The sequence below is a fragment of the Nyctereutes procyonoides genome, unplaced genomic scaffold, assembly GCF_905146905.1.
Source record: "Nyctereutes procyonoides isolate TBG_1078 unplaced genomic scaffold, NYPRO_anot_genome, whole genome shotgun sequence".
In the NCBI taxonomy this organism is placed as follows: domain Eukaryota; kingdom Metazoa; phylum Chordata; class Mammalia; order Carnivora; family Canidae; genus Nyctereutes; species Nyctereutes procyonoides.
Genome location: NW_026575146.1, coordinates 2,373,832 through 2,389,091, shown reverse-complemented (window position 1 = coordinate 2,389,091; position 15,260 = coordinate 2,373,832). Strand labels below are relative to the sequence as shown.

Genomic DNA, 15,260 nt, shown 5'->3' with positions numbered 1-15,260 from the left:
AACAACTGCCATAAAACATGGCTCGATGTTAGGAAGTGATAGCTGCTCATTAATAAACATCTGTCACTGAATTTCTTGAAAAGAGCTCACTGAAAGGAAGGCTGTAGTATGAAGAGCTCCAATGGCTTCCTTCCCCTTAGTCTCTACAGAGTTCCCACATGTCATTTATGCAGGTGTATGTTACAGGGTCTTTTCCCTTAAAATATTCAGAACTGGGTTAGATTTCAGGGTTATACAAGAATGGGAAATTCCATTTTAAGTGGGGCAAGCCCACTTTTTGAGCCTATGGAAAATATGATGCTTCCATCTGAAGAGCCTAAATTAAGCACGGAGGTGAGAGGCTGTAGGGGAGCCTCTCTGCTAAAGCTGAGACCACCCCCCGGAGACAGACGGGGCTGAGGGTGGGGGGCGCGGGTGTCACATTGAGTTCCACACACTCTACCTGCTCCAGCAGCTGTCGAAGGCGATGGAGTTGAGATTCCAGCTGCTTATTATGATCTTCTAAAATCTGCATCCGAGCCTCCAGCCGCCCTTTGTGCTGTCTAAGGAGTTTGGCTTCTGCGATGAGCTCCGAGTCTTCAGACGTGTGGTGAGGAGATACAACAGAGTCTGGAGGTGACCCGACAGGGAGACCCCTTCTCAGGTGTTGCTCCTTCAGCTGCTCATATTCCACCTGCAGGTTTCTAACGCAGAGAAGGAAAAACTGGAATTACCACTGGGTGCATCGTCTTCTCTCTGAAACTGCCCACGAGCTCCAGATTTAACTGAGGCTACTTCTTTCTTTCTAGAAACATTCTTTCTAAAAACATATCTTGACAGTGAGATGAGTACGCATGAACAAAACTATAGCTTTAAGCAAGTGTTCTGACAGACACGGTCCAGGAACCCTCACATGTGTGATCACAGTGTCCCAGTTTATTAGTCTCCTCTAAAACCTGGACTCCACTTTGATTTCTTAGAAAACACCTCTGAAGAGAGAATGGGTAGGGATCATACTGAAGTTATTATTAAAGAATTTCCCTTCAGAAGTTTGCCCAGGGGGACTTAGCTTCTTCTCCCAGGTTGGGCGCACCTTTGTTCTTCCTCCAAGTCGGCAATGATCCGCTCCAGTTCTCCACGTTCTTCCCTTTCTACCGACTTCAGGATCTGAGCTGGACTCTGGGGCTGGCTGACTGGGGACTCCCCTCCAAGCGTCTGACAGTACTGCTGGATGAGGGCATGCTCGTCCTCCCTAGGGAGACAAAACACACACACACACACACACACACACACATATGGAGGCTCCCATGTGGGTAAGGATGTCTTTGGATATAAGGGAAATAGAAATAATGATGATGGGGATGGCTGCTGGGCCAGGTTTGCCTTAAAGCTCAAAATCCCTCTAATGTACCTCTAAAACTCTAGGAAGATATTTATCTAAAAGGTATGTGTACTCTACATACCACCATTTCCTGTTTTGCCTTAGGCTAACATGTACATATGACAAACCTTAGAAGAGATTCTACTCAGCAGAAGTATCCAAGAAGGTACACTACTTAAACAGTTAATATAAAAGATATGTTAGGCATAATCAGTAATGGAATGCCAAAAGAGTAGATTAAAAGACTTAAAAATAAACTGTATATCACCAAAATTCATATGTGGAAACTTCACTTCCAGTGTGATGGCACCTGGAGGCAGGGCCTTTGGGAGGTGATCAGATCATGGGGGTGGAGCTTCACGAACAAGATTAGTGTCCATAGAGAGTCCAGAGCGATGGCTTCCCCCTTTTGTCACATGAGGACAAAGTGAGAAGAAAGCCATTTACGAACCAGGAAGAGGGCTCTCACTGGACCCCAAATCTGCTAGTATCTTGATCTTGAACTTCCCAGCCTCCAACTCTGTGATAAATAAATGTCATTTCTAAGCTGCCCAGCCAATAATATTGTGTTAAAGCAGCACAAATGGACTAAGGCCTAGGCTGATTTCACTGTCTTTAGCATTTGGTTGAAAGCCATTTTGTCATGCTTTGTTAACCCACAGAGTGGAAGAATATAATCCTCAGATTCTTTCATCCAAAGACATAGCAAAAATTATGATTGTAGATATTTATAAAATATCTGCAGATATTTTACTTGATTTATTAGCATGTCTTCACTAGGATCAATCATTTTGCATTAAAACAAGAAACTACCGTTACTTAGACTCTCCTACTTTTCTAACTACTGTCTAATGAATCAGACATATCGATCATGTGGTCGAATGTAAAAACTGACAGAAACAGAAGCATCATAAAATAGACAAAATTGATACAATCTTGAGAAGGAAATGCTCAGAAGCATGCCTGGAAGCCCTTCTCTTTTTTTATGGGGAGATTCAGTTGGATCTCCTTATAGTCCTAGAAAGGACAGATCTCCTGGCTAATGCTAGCTGGATGCTCTAGCTCGGGAATGTACACTTTAGCAGATTGGACCTGGTCTGTTTTGATAGTGTTTGGTAAACAAATCCTAGAATCTATGGATTTATAGGATAGGGCTTCAGAAAAACATGTAAAACATGTAGCTCTTAGGGTATAAAATGGAGCTATCTCAAGATGAACCAGCTCCTCTGAAAGTGATGTAACTGCAAATGTTGCTTTAGAGACCTCGTCTTGTCACACTGGGGTCAGAGCATACCCTAACGCAGTCAGAAAGAACCTAGTGAGCTGTGATGGCAGTCTGGGACCTCTTATTTGTGCCCTGTGCCTAATGAGCAACACTTGATACGAGGTAAGCTCTTTGATTCTTCTGAGTCTGATTTGAAATTGCAACACTGTGTGATCACAGTTTCCTATGTGATATAAAGGGGACTTGAAATTGCCTCTGAGAATTAGTGAACTCATAGAAAAGGTTTGTCCTGAGCATTGAGAGCAGAATGATATGATGAAGCAAAAGAGAAAGATGAGTGTTATGCCTGCAGAACAGCCAAAGCAAAGGTTCAGATAAACTACTGATTGATATCTTTTGCTTCCTTAATTGGTAGCCTCTCCTACTCTCAAAGTTCTACATGGAGAGAGTGTGTGTGGACATATATTTGGCAAAAATAAAGGTCATACACTTTACTTAGGATCACAATATAAGCATCAATATCTAACCTCACCATCCTTCTACTATCAACTTCAGATGGGAAGGAGTAGGACCTTTATCACTCAGTGAGAAACTGGAAATAAGGAACATGGATGGGATAAAGACTGAAATAAGCTATGGCACCAACTTTTGATGACCTTTCCTGAGAGAATGCAGTGAGCTGAAAAACAAATAAAGTAGCTTCTAGAAGAATCCCATGCTTATTCCTAACTTTAGAAGGATGAGGATAAGAGGAGAGAATAGGTATGGCATCACTGCAGAGCAGTAGCATTTAAAAGCCCCTGGGCTGCCCATGTAGCTAAATCAGATAGAAATGTGGCAAGGGTATGTGTGACAGGTGGCCATTTTCCTGATGGGAAATATATGGTCAATACCCTAAACTTAACTATTATATATTTATTTAACTAGGCTCCATACTCAGTGTAGAGCCCAACATGGGACTTGAACTCACAACCCTGAGATTAAGACCTGAGCAAAGGATCAAGAGTTGATGCTTAACTGACTGAGCCACCAGGCGCCTGGCTAACCCTAGCTGTTATGAAGGGCAGAAGCTGGCTACAGGCTAATGTATCAACACGATGCAACACCAATTAGCTGCTAAGGTTGGAAAGACTTTAAGTCCGTGATCTTTATCATTGCCAGTGTTTGGAGGCATTTTATCTAGTTCAGGTGGAGAGAGAAGGCAAAGTAAGAGAGGATAAAAAGTAGAGAACTAATACATAGAGAGGAACAATCAAAGTATAAAGATACAGTGGACATAAAGTAATAGCAAAGTAAGAGTATAACACAACATTTTGTAAATATTTCTCAGGCTGAGACAAAAAAAAGCATGGAAACTAGAAAGACTGAATATCCCCCCCAAACAAAAAAAAAAAAAAAAGAGAGAGAAACCCTCATGAAATTTCTCTATTTTAAGGATAAAGCATCATAAGCAATCAATATTGCCTCTCTATAATATCCAGTTCCAAAAGGCTAAGGAGCAATGTCTAGAGTCCTAACCAGCCATTCATGTGATGAGCCAGATCATGCAAATGTGCAGCAAAGCACTTTGTTCATAAGGTAAAAGAAAAAAAGAACAAGCAAGGATAATGCAAAATAAAACAAAAGGAGATACTAATCTCAGGTATTGCAATAAATAAGAGGTAAACTGATTTCACTATGGTTATTTTTTTTTTTAAGATTTTATTTATTTATTCATGAGAGACACAGAGAGAGGCAGAGACACAGGCAGAGGGAGAAGCAGGCTTCTCACAGGGATCCTGATGTGGAACTCGATCCCTAAACTGGGATCATGCCCTGAGCCAAAAGCAGACGCTCAATCACTGAGCCACCCAGGCATCCCCTCACTTTGGTTAAAAACAGTCATATGATTCCTATGAACAATTCACGTAAGGGAAAATAAGGGACTAAAAGTAAAAGTTAAAAAAAATATTTAATACGGACAGGAAGAGCTAAAGGAAAACTCAAGTCCCATAAGCTACCTGGTGGGTCTATGACTTGATAATGGATCCTAGCTAGACCTCCTCCCCTGTCACAAGACACCATCAGACCACTGATGCCCTTAGAACATTCATTCCAGCAACTATCTGACTCAGGTACTATACTCAGTGCTCGATATTAACACCAACTAAATTTTTGTTTTCAAGATTTGAGGACTAGCCACAGTGAAACAAATATACACACAAACAAGTCAAAATTAGATCTGAGATACATTCTATTGTAAACATTGACATGTTTACAAGCATCATTTCTTCTGAGGAGTTGACGGTTTAATTTATTATTGTAATCACCATAATCACCACCATAATTATACTTTTTCATTAAGGCTTCTGAAAGGGATATAAGGCAATTTCTAAAAAAAAAAAATGTATAACATACAATTTTTGCCTTATTTCTCAAGGTTATTAGGCCTAAAACTTAAATACAAAAATAAATACATTCAAGTTCTTAATTATATGTAGTAAAAACCAAGAGTATACCCTTTCAATACAGATTTCATATGAAGTACCAAATGAGGGCCTTTAAACGTCATTAGTACTAAAATAGAAAAGGTTGCAAAAATATAAGTCTGCACCACTGAAATACCATTAAATGGAATATAATTATATTATGTTTAAGTCATACATAGTAAATACTATCTAGATGACAAAATTAGTACATATCAGATGACAAAAGAACTGTGAGTCATTCAATGACCTTTTGAAAGTAGGTAAGACATAAATAAAAATAACAATAATTTCCTTCCTTTCAGAGATTGTTCTGTTCCAGGATTCAGAGGTGCAAACAGCAATGCCAGTGCAAACCATACCCAAGTTTGATCTCTCCACATCAAATAGTGTCACTCAAGGGCAGATAGCAGATGGAGGGAGACATCCTGATGGCAGTGGCCTAAGGATCTATCCTTGAGTTCCTGCTACTGAGATTCCCCAGGATTATCCTGGCTCCTGTTTCTGTTTGAGTCATGGATGTTCAATTCCTCCTTCGAAGAAAATTAATATCCTCAAAATTGACACCTTTTAAAATCATCCAGAGTCAGACTTTCAGGAGGAAAGGGAGCACTGAGAATTGGGTCTGTGTGGGGGAAGAGCTGTGAAACTGACTCATGTCTAGGTTGGGGAGGCAGCAGCCTGTGATGCATGGGAACGAAGCAGCTAATTAACCAGCTTCACCGAAGATGAACGCTGTCGGGAGCCAGGGAATTGGTTCCGTAGACCAATCTGAGGAACAGAGAAAGGCTCAAACTGCAGGGTAGGATGGCTGCTTTAGAAGACACAAATGACTAAAAGGACCTTGGGTAACTTAGAATCACAGGTTCAAATCTCAAAATTCACACCTGAAAGCATAAAGATTTCTTTTATCACCCACTGCTGACATCATCCCAAACCACATTTAGGAGATCAGCATTGGAGATAGTGAATTACAAACTCTTTTAATTAGGTCAGCACTATGAAGCTGAAGTGTGGATAGAGAATGGACAAGACTGGGCCAAGGAAAGTGATGAACTCAAAGACTGTGGATGCTCTGACCCTCTTCATCCCTGCCCCTATGGCAGTGCTCCCATCTGGGAAGCCCTCCCTTCCCACGCAGTGGAGGAGCAACAGGTCAGAGGTGGTCAGGAGTGGTCAGGAGGGCCTGTGTCTCGAACCAGGCTGCCCGGGTCTGAATCCCACTACTTACTGACAGCGAGACCCTAGGCAAGCTCCTTAACCTCACAGGGCCTCCTCAATGTACTCATCTGTAAAATGGCAGTCACAGAAACAAGAATAGCACCTCCAAGGGTCCTATGAGGATTAAATAAGCAAAGGTGGGCAAAGTGTTTATTTGGAGCAGTGCCAGGCTCCTAATATGCTATTCATGGAGGGAGAGATGGTGGTTGTTTTTGCATCATACCTTTTGTTAAGAGAAACCTAATATTTCTATTACCTATTGGAATAACAAAACCACCATTCAAAAGAACTTGGAGGAAAGGTCGGGAATTCAGGAATGAGAAAAATTCTAAAATGTACTTTAGAAATTTGCTAATGCTTTTTTTTTTCTTTTGCTTAAGTCATTCTGGGTTAGATTTTCATTTTAGCCAACAACAATACAAGTTGCTAATATTCTGAAGCTGGTTGCCTCAAGGCAGACCTCAGACTGAAGCAAAAGAGCCAAGGCTTCCTTAAGAAGCCACCGAACCCTTGCTCACAAGCTGATAATACTGTCAAGTGGTATAGAGAACTGTCTGTCATCTATAGTCACAGGATTGTGTCATGACCATTTCAACACTGGAGCTTTATGAAATTTCCAAAGAAGGTCAAGGTTAGAGTATGTGGCATACTTCCTGCTTCCACAGTAAGATGGTGTAGGAAACAAGGTGAGAGCAAAGAAAGAACAGCACAGCATCCTGATAAGGGCAGTGAAGATGTCTTCCTGTATCTTGTGATCCAAGGTATTAAATTATTAGATGAGAAACACAGAAGGGCAGTCAGAGAAAGAAACACTGGGGCTTGGTTGTTAACCTTCCCATCACAAATTCTGAGAAGGCATTAGCCCAAAGGAGGTAAGAAGCATCCTCATTGTAAGGTTCCATGCACTGGGAGAAAAGGTATTTATGGTAGGATGTGCAATACTTACTCACTTTGTCAGGAGTACTGGTTGAAATGGAAATGCTTAAGGAAATATTATAATCTCCCCATCTCAAGATCCTTAATTTAATCACATGTGCAAAGTCCTTTTGCCACATAAAGTGGCACATTGGGCAGCCCGGGTGGCTCAGTGGTTTGGCACTCCCTTCAGCCCAGGGCGTGATCCTGGCATCCCGGGATCGATTCCCACGTCAGGCTCCCTGCACGGAGCCTGCTTCTTCCTCTGTCTGTGTCTCTGCCTCTCTCTCTCTGTCTTCCATGAATAAATAAATTTTAAAAATCTTAAAAAAAAAATAAAAATAAAAAAATAAAGTGGCACATTCATAGCTTACAGGGATTAGGATGTGAAGTTATTTGGGGGGTCATTAATCTGTCTATCAAGTCGGTTGAGTATGTGACTCTTGGTTTCGGCTCAGGTCCTGATGTCAGGGTCCAGGGCATGAGCGTTGGGCTCTCTGCTTAGTGGGGAGTCTGATTCTCTCTTCCTCCCCCTCTGCCCTTCCCCGTTTGTGTGCTTTCTCTCTCTCAAAATAAATAAATATATCTTTTTAAAAAAAATTCCCTCCCCATATTCTTCCTCTATAGAAACATCAATGGACTCTCCTCTAGCCAGCAAGATTCATGGAGACAGTACTTACATCAGTAAGTAGTTACAGTACTTACAGTCTTACTTGACAGTAGTTACAGTAGACTTTTACAGTACTGGGTGCGTGGTAGTGGCATGCTGATACATTTAACAAGCTTTCCAGGGCAGCCCGGGTGGCTCAGCAGTTTAGCGCTTGCCTCCAGCCCAGGGCGTGATCCTGGGGTCCCTGGATCGAGTCCCACATCTTGGCATGGAGCCTGCTTCTCCCTCTGCCTGTGTCTTTGCCTCTCTCTCTCTGTGTCTCTCATGAATAAATAAATAAAATCTTTAAAAACAAAACAAAACAAACAAACAAAAAAAAAAACAAGCTTTCCAGAAAATAAATGAATAAAAAGGCCCTGAATTGTAGCTTTTGCAATTTCTATGGCTTAAATACTTTCATCAAGGCCAATTTCAAGCTAATGATTTTACTGAAAGTAGAGTTTGGAAAAGATACACAGTGTAACACCAACTGACAAATACAATAAATTACCCCAGAAAACATAGATAATAGTAAAATGAAGTAGATAACTAGGGCATGATGGGGTTTGTTTTTTTGTCTTCATTTGAATCTAATTTATTTAATTGTAAGTATATACAAAAATTAATTTCTATAAATGGCTGTGCTTAATGAACAGCTTACAAACTTCGGGAAAAAGGTAACAACTGGCTCTCACAACTGGCTCTAGCACACCACGGCACTTTAGGTATATAATAAATATTTTTGAACAGATGAATGAGTTAATATAGCTAATGACAGTGTATTAAAATGTATTCAGCGGTTAGTCATCTGATTACTTTTTCTCAGACATCAGTGTTAAATTTTAAAATAGAGTTTATTCTCGGGATCCCTGGGTGGCGCAGTGCTTTAGCGCCTGCCTTTGGCCCAGGGCGCGATCCTGGGGACCCAGGATCGAATCCCACGTCAGGCTCCTGGTGCATGGGGCCTGCTTCTCCCTCTGCCTGTGTCTCTGCCTCTCTCTCTCTCTCTCTCTGTGACTATCAAAAATAAATAAATAAAATTTAAATAAAATAGAGTTTATTCTAACTTGAAGTAGGATGTACTAAATTTGAGCATTACCTTTCCTCCATTCACAGGGCATGACAAACTCCTTTTAAATAATTTAAATTTGGTTTTAATTATTTTGGTTTTAATTATTATTTTTTATTTCATCGAATTCAACCTTGTGGAAATTACATTGATTTAGGGGATACTCAAGTCATCTAACTGCTTTTTATAAAATACATACTAGTAGCTAACTATGAAACAAGCATTATAAATATGCTATTATCTTGATTTGGGAATTGTTTCATATTCATAGCACATGAATAATAATGTATAAATCACTACTCTATTCTTGTAAAGTATTAACATGCTAATGTTTGAAATTTAAAATTGAAAAACCTCCTGACATTTTTATTTGTAAGCTTAATGGACAGTAAAACAGTTTTTGAAATATTGATAGGGAGCTATTCTATATTAGACTGCTTCAGGTACTGTTCCTTGGCTCTCTCCATGTCTTTTTTTTTAGTATAAAACACCTGAGCACTATGTTCTGTAATTTCCTGGGTTGCCTTCCAGCTCCCACCAGATCCAAACAACAGTGAATTTACCTAAGTCAAGTAAACCTGACACCACTGAAATCTTTTAGACATCACACAAAATAAAAAATGTTAATTCCAAGGAGGGGGAGCAAAAGGGAAGAGTTCCAAAGCAAGATGACACACAGTAGTAGGATACTCAGAGATAAAATATTTGCCTAGTTGGGACCCTGGGTGATTCAGTGGTTGAGCATCTGCCTTTGGCTCAGGGCATGATCCCATGGTTCTGGGATCAAGTCACATCCAGCTTCCTGTGGAAAGCCTGCTTCTTCTTCTTCCTAAGTCCCTGTGTCTCCTTCTCTGTGTCTCTCATGAATAAATACATACAATCCTTAAAAAAAATTTGCCTAGAAAGTTTTTTTAAGTATTTTTCTAAAGTCAACGAAACTTTTCCTGGTTGCTAATATAATAAAATACTGGCAGAAGAAATAACACTTTTCCATGAAGCATGGGGAGAATATGTCCAAGCCTGTGTGGTTCAAAGTTGTTAAATGGCAGGGATTATAGAGAAAAAGTGAGCCAGCAGAAGGAAGAGGATTCTATAGAAGGGCATGTATTCTGTGGAAATACATTTGTTAAATCCACAAGAAATATATGACAAATGGAATTAATATCTATACCTGTAATTCTAAATAGAACAATCTAATCTTCCTGAGGCAAATTAGTTGGCAAATACAGGATTTTTTCATTAATTTCTATGGAACAAAATAAACATATCCCATTTATATTCTCATGGCTTGAAAGCATAAAATCTGTCTAGACATTTTTGTAACCACACTTATCAATTTTGATTGGGATCAAAATTCAGAGCCACCATCAATGAAGATTATTCCCGACAGCCGTGACACAAGAACTCACCTCCCCAGGCACCACTTATTTCATGATTTACTTACACACTTCCTGTGGTAGAGCTGCTGTCAGTGACGAAAGATCCATTAGTCCTTTCCATCTGGGCCAGCCTGAAAAATGAAAATAAAGACGTTCCCTCGTGTGGTTCCACAGGGCATGGTCAACTGTGCTACAGTCTCTAGTTGTTCTCAAGTGGTCTTAATTGTGACAAAATATGAAAAGGTCCAAATCTCCTAAAAAGATTGGGAACTTAAAAGAACATCTAACGTTGAGTTATGTTTCTATCACACCTGCCTTAAAGCTTGTAGGCTTTCATCTTTTACCATGTTACATAGACTCCTAATTAACTTAGGCTCCTCACTGGTCTCCTGCACCCTGCAGTGGGTCTCCATTCTCATAAATCTGATTATGCTCCTCTCCTGTCTAAACACTCACTATGACTCCCCCTTTACCTGAGGACAGAATCCAACTCCTTAGCAAGTGGGCCTTCATTATTGGACTTTGGCTTCTGTTCCTTGACTCCTCACTCCTTTAAACTAACCATGTTCTTTCCCAGTTCATTGCTTTTAAGTATGCTTTTTCATTAGTCTAAGCCTACCTTTTCCCAGAAATTCTATCTGGCCAAGACTCAGCTCATGTATTATTATTTATACAATACTTGAACTAACCTTTTTAGGAATAGCTAGTTGCTAGCACCATAGACACTTCTATACACTTCTGAAAGTTTGCACATGCCATCAAAACCTGCCTATACTCTATACTGTAAGGACTCTAAAATAAGCCTCTATTAAGAAAGCATTAGCATAAATTTAATTACATGTTTTAATTCACATGTGCACCATCTCCTGAGAACACTTTCTGTTCCTACTCTCATTCATTGAAATGGGTTACATTATCTAAATCCTGCTTGTCTAGCGTATGGATTCTAATGAGGTCAATAATCACATCCCATGGAGATTTACTCTTCATAGAATGTACAGCAGGTGTTTGGTAGATTGGAAATCACAACACGGAAAGATGACAGCCCAGATTCCAAATAAAATAGAGTCAAGACTCTTGCAAAACATCTCTCAAATCAAGGCATGTCGATGACATAGGATTCATACAGAAACAGATACATTTTGGGTGGCAGCGCAGCAGAGGGCTCCTCTCAAAGCCTCTTACCGTGTGGCATACTGTTCTATTCTGGAATGGGTGTCATCGTGAAACAGCTGAGGAGACTGTGATGGGCTATAAAGGAAAAAGCAAAGAAATAGTTTTATGCCCAAATATTGATAGATGCTACTATTAGGAATGTTAGCTTAGTTAAATAGTGAATTTGCCATGCAAACAAACCATGAGGATTGTTACCCAGGAGGCAGACTATTCTTTTAGCTCAAGAGTTGCATAATCACCCCCATGCTAATGACACGGATCAGAGTACCAACTCCTGCAGATGGAGCTGTGAATACTCACTCATAGTGCTCCGGCCACATGCTGATGAGTGTGACAGGACTGCAGAGGGGGAGAGGGAAACAGAGGTCACAGAGGTAGCATTGAGAGCGGTTTCAGACAAAAGCAGCGGGGGTGGGGGGGTGGGGGGGGAGAGGACATTCTCCACTGTCTTCCACTCTCACGTTTGGTTGCCCTGAGGTGCACCACGGGGAATCAAAAGTAGCAGAAGTCCCTGTTTATTCTAGAGAAGATGCTGTGTACTCAAGTGCCTGGAGGGGCTTTTCACAGATATTACAGGATATTTGTTACAGGATAGCAAACACATGTCTAAATAGTCTCATTGAAAAAAGGAAACAAAATGTGCTAAAATGGCTTGAAAACATGAGATAATTTTAAAGATAATGTTCCATAATATAGTGAGGGATGATGCAATCAGATCTTTATTTTTCCTGAAGAAACCTGGTTAGAAATTCCAAAGACTACATTAAACACTAATGGCAGAATTGCAATAAAATGAGATTTCTTTTCTGATTCTTTGTCCGGTTTTAAATGTAAAAATGCAAATCCGAGAGTGCACAAAGTATCCCCTCCTCCCAGAGACACTGCAAAAAGATTATTTTTTTGCAAAAAGATGCTACTTAGATTCCCTCTCCTACACCCAGCCAAAAAAACTTCAAATTATCAATAAAGCTGAAAGTAACTACATGATGCTATACTTTTTTCAAACATATTTTCTTCCAGAAGTTCAGTCAATGAAAATGATAAGGAAACATGTTCTGCCTGAGTCGGGCCTGACTCTGGAGCTTGATCCTTCAGTATGGACTCCCAGCCCTGGGGACCCTCCAACCTCAACCACTGCCCAGAAATCCTCAGGTCTCCATGAAGTATCTCTTGAAAACCACTGAACATAATGAAAAACCCTAATTTTTTTTTTTTTTAGGAGAGTGGGGGGAAGTGCCGATGAATGTGGGAATTTAAAAGTCTAAGGAAAATTAGTTCTCTATTTAATTAAATAAATAAAAGTCTCCTGTACAAGTTCATGTTGACAGAAACAAAGAAGGAATGTTTAAATTATTCTAGATCCACGTGATCCTGTATTTCTATTATACACAGAAACTTAAGAAAAAGTTAATGATCTCATTAGCTTCTACTGGGAAGTACAAGTTAATGTCTGAATAGCAAAGATTAAAAGGAGATGAAGGGCATTTTACTGGGCTGAAAAATAAACTACATGGCCCTACTTTCAAAAATAGGCATTTATCCAGACTGTGTTTGTCAGAATATCTGTAAATAGATTTAATCATCCAATACCTGCTAGTTATGACAAAGAAACAACACAGCATTACTCAATAGTCATTACCTTTCCTTAACTCTGAGATGTGGATGTTAAATGTCAAGTGAATGACTGGTTATATACTTTCCAAAAAACAGTAGCTACTCAAGAGAGCATTTCTAAAATTCAAGTGTAACTACATCTGCAGCAAACATTAAGTCCAAAAAGAATATGTATTTTTGATCTTAATTGAACTCGGAAAGGCTTTGTGAAACTGCATGATTGGTTCTTGTGAAGTTAATTCAGTTAGCACAAAAGTGATTCATTGAACTAAGATAAGAACGGCAGAGGTAGAAAACTGAACGGAAGTTCTCAAAAGAAAGTTTCTTACATATTGAGAACATTTCTAAGAAAAGAAATAAAGATTAAAAAAATCAAGCTTTAGGCTTCATTAACTTCAAAGTATTTTGATTTGTAGAAGACAAAGGCTAAGTGATAAATTTTCTCATTTAATTCTGGCAAAAACAAGGCAATATCCCCACTGCATAGTTAGAGTTTATAGTTAAAAGAGAGTTCAAAATAAGACACGGTCCATAATGTAGCCCATCCCTACTTTCCAGAAGCAGGGACTGAATGCGGTGTTTTACTTAATCGTACACTAATATGCAATGAATTAGACTCTACTAAATATACTTTTGAAATATAATCCACTCTTTCCTTGAAGAACTTCATGATTCTTTCAATGCTTTAGGCTTCCAAGCCTTTTGCCTTCTTCAACCCATTTGCACCATAGTAGGTGGGGTTCCCAGCATGCTTTAACATATAAAACATTCAAAGGCTCCCTACTATTTTCAGGATAAAATCCAAACATCCTTGGCATGACTTACAAGGCCCTTCATTCTGTGGGTCCTGCTTCCCTCTCCCTCTCATTTCTTGCCATGATTCCCAGCTTCCCTCCAGTTTCCAAAAACGATCTTGTCTCTGGGCTTTTGAAAATACATCCCTTGCCTAGAAACTCTCCCTCTCCTTCTCCCACACCAAAAACCCTGAACGTCTGACCCTATTAATCTTCTAGGTCTCAGCTTAGCTGTCATTGCCTCCCAGTCCAATGTTCCTACAATCACAGTTACACTTAACAATGAGTTGGACCATGAAACTTATCTATTCCACTTCAACCAATACGAGGCAGAAGTGTCCATTTTTACTTCTTTACTCTTTAGGGAAACCAACGTACCTTGTAGCCAATAATAATCTCTCCCAATTCTCAAATTACTTTTGCTTAGGTTTATTTTCAATGGTTAAGTCTTTAATCGAATTCTACTCATTTATTTTGATTTATTTTTTGAAAACTCTTGCACACAGTTACTAAATTAATTGAATAAACCTAAGCATGGGTTTGTTTACCTCCTTTTAGTTATGACTCATTTTTCTCATAAATCCCCTTTATGTATGCACGTATAATTACTGGATAGGGGATAAGATACTACATTTTGCAGGGATGAAAGAGAAAGATGCAAAAGGAAATTCTAATCAGCTTCATAAATAACTTTAACACATTTACCACTTGACTGGTTTTTCTCCAATGTTCTCCCACAAAAAGGAGAATAAATGAAATCAAACTTTACTACCCACTCACATAAATTGTTACACCAGAAGATTAAGTGGCCCTATACTGGAAAGGGCTCAGCAGAAAAATGAACTATACCGACTTTAAGAATGCATTCTAGAATTAAAAAAAGAAGAAAGCCTACCCACTCTATCCAGTATCTCATAAATCTTTTTCAAAAAGCAACTTGTGGCATCTGATTTAACCTTATACTCCTTCCGTTCTTTCTCTTGTTTTCCTCTCCCTGGAAATGCTGGTAAGTTCATGATGAATATGAAGATGAAATGAAGCATATTCAGAATTACAGCCAAAAATCATAGCACAAAATTATTTGCTATGCTTTTCTGTTCTTTTTCACTTTAACTGTGTCACTCAGAATAGGATGATTGATGTCAATGATTATTTTGACATTAAAAGGCAAATTATCCAAAATGCTTAAAAGGAGTATAAAAGATCGATCTGCCTGCACAATTCATATGAAAGATGTAGACTTTTGGGACACAAAATGCCAATGGTTTATCCTAAGAATGAAAGGCACATCACTAGTGCAAGCCTATCAAAAATATCTTGTAAATAAAAGCACTATGTGATAATTCTGTGCTTCAGGCAGCTAGCTGTTCTGAAGGTTAAACAGATCTGATAT

General features: G+C 39.3%; 1 protein-coding gene across 6 annotated transcripts in view; it reads right to left on the bottom strand.

Moving 5' to 3' along the window:
- UTRN (utrophin) overlaps nucleotides 1-15,260 on the bottom strand; it is a 497,690-nt gene that overhangs the window by 13,975 nt on the left and 468,455 nt on the right. For 5 of the 6 annotated variants that reach the window (XM_055311522.1, XM_055311520.1, XM_055311521.1 and 2 more), the window contains 5 exons: nucleotides 11,760-11,798; nucleotides 11,469-11,534; nucleotides 10,349-10,414; nucleotides 1,073-1,231; nucleotides 443-683 (listed from right to left, as the gene is read on the bottom strand). In XM_055311522.1, coding sequence (XP_055167497.1) covers nucleotides 443-683; nucleotides 1,073-1,231; nucleotides 10,349-10,414; nucleotides 11,469-11,534; nucleotides 11,760-11,798 — 571 coding nt within the window. The remainder of the gene's footprint in view (nucleotides 1-442; nucleotides 684-1,072; nucleotides 1,232-10,348; nucleotides 10,415-11,468; nucleotides 11,535-11,759; nucleotides 11,799-15,260) is intronic. The other variant, XM_055311523.1, reaches the window with a different exon arrangement.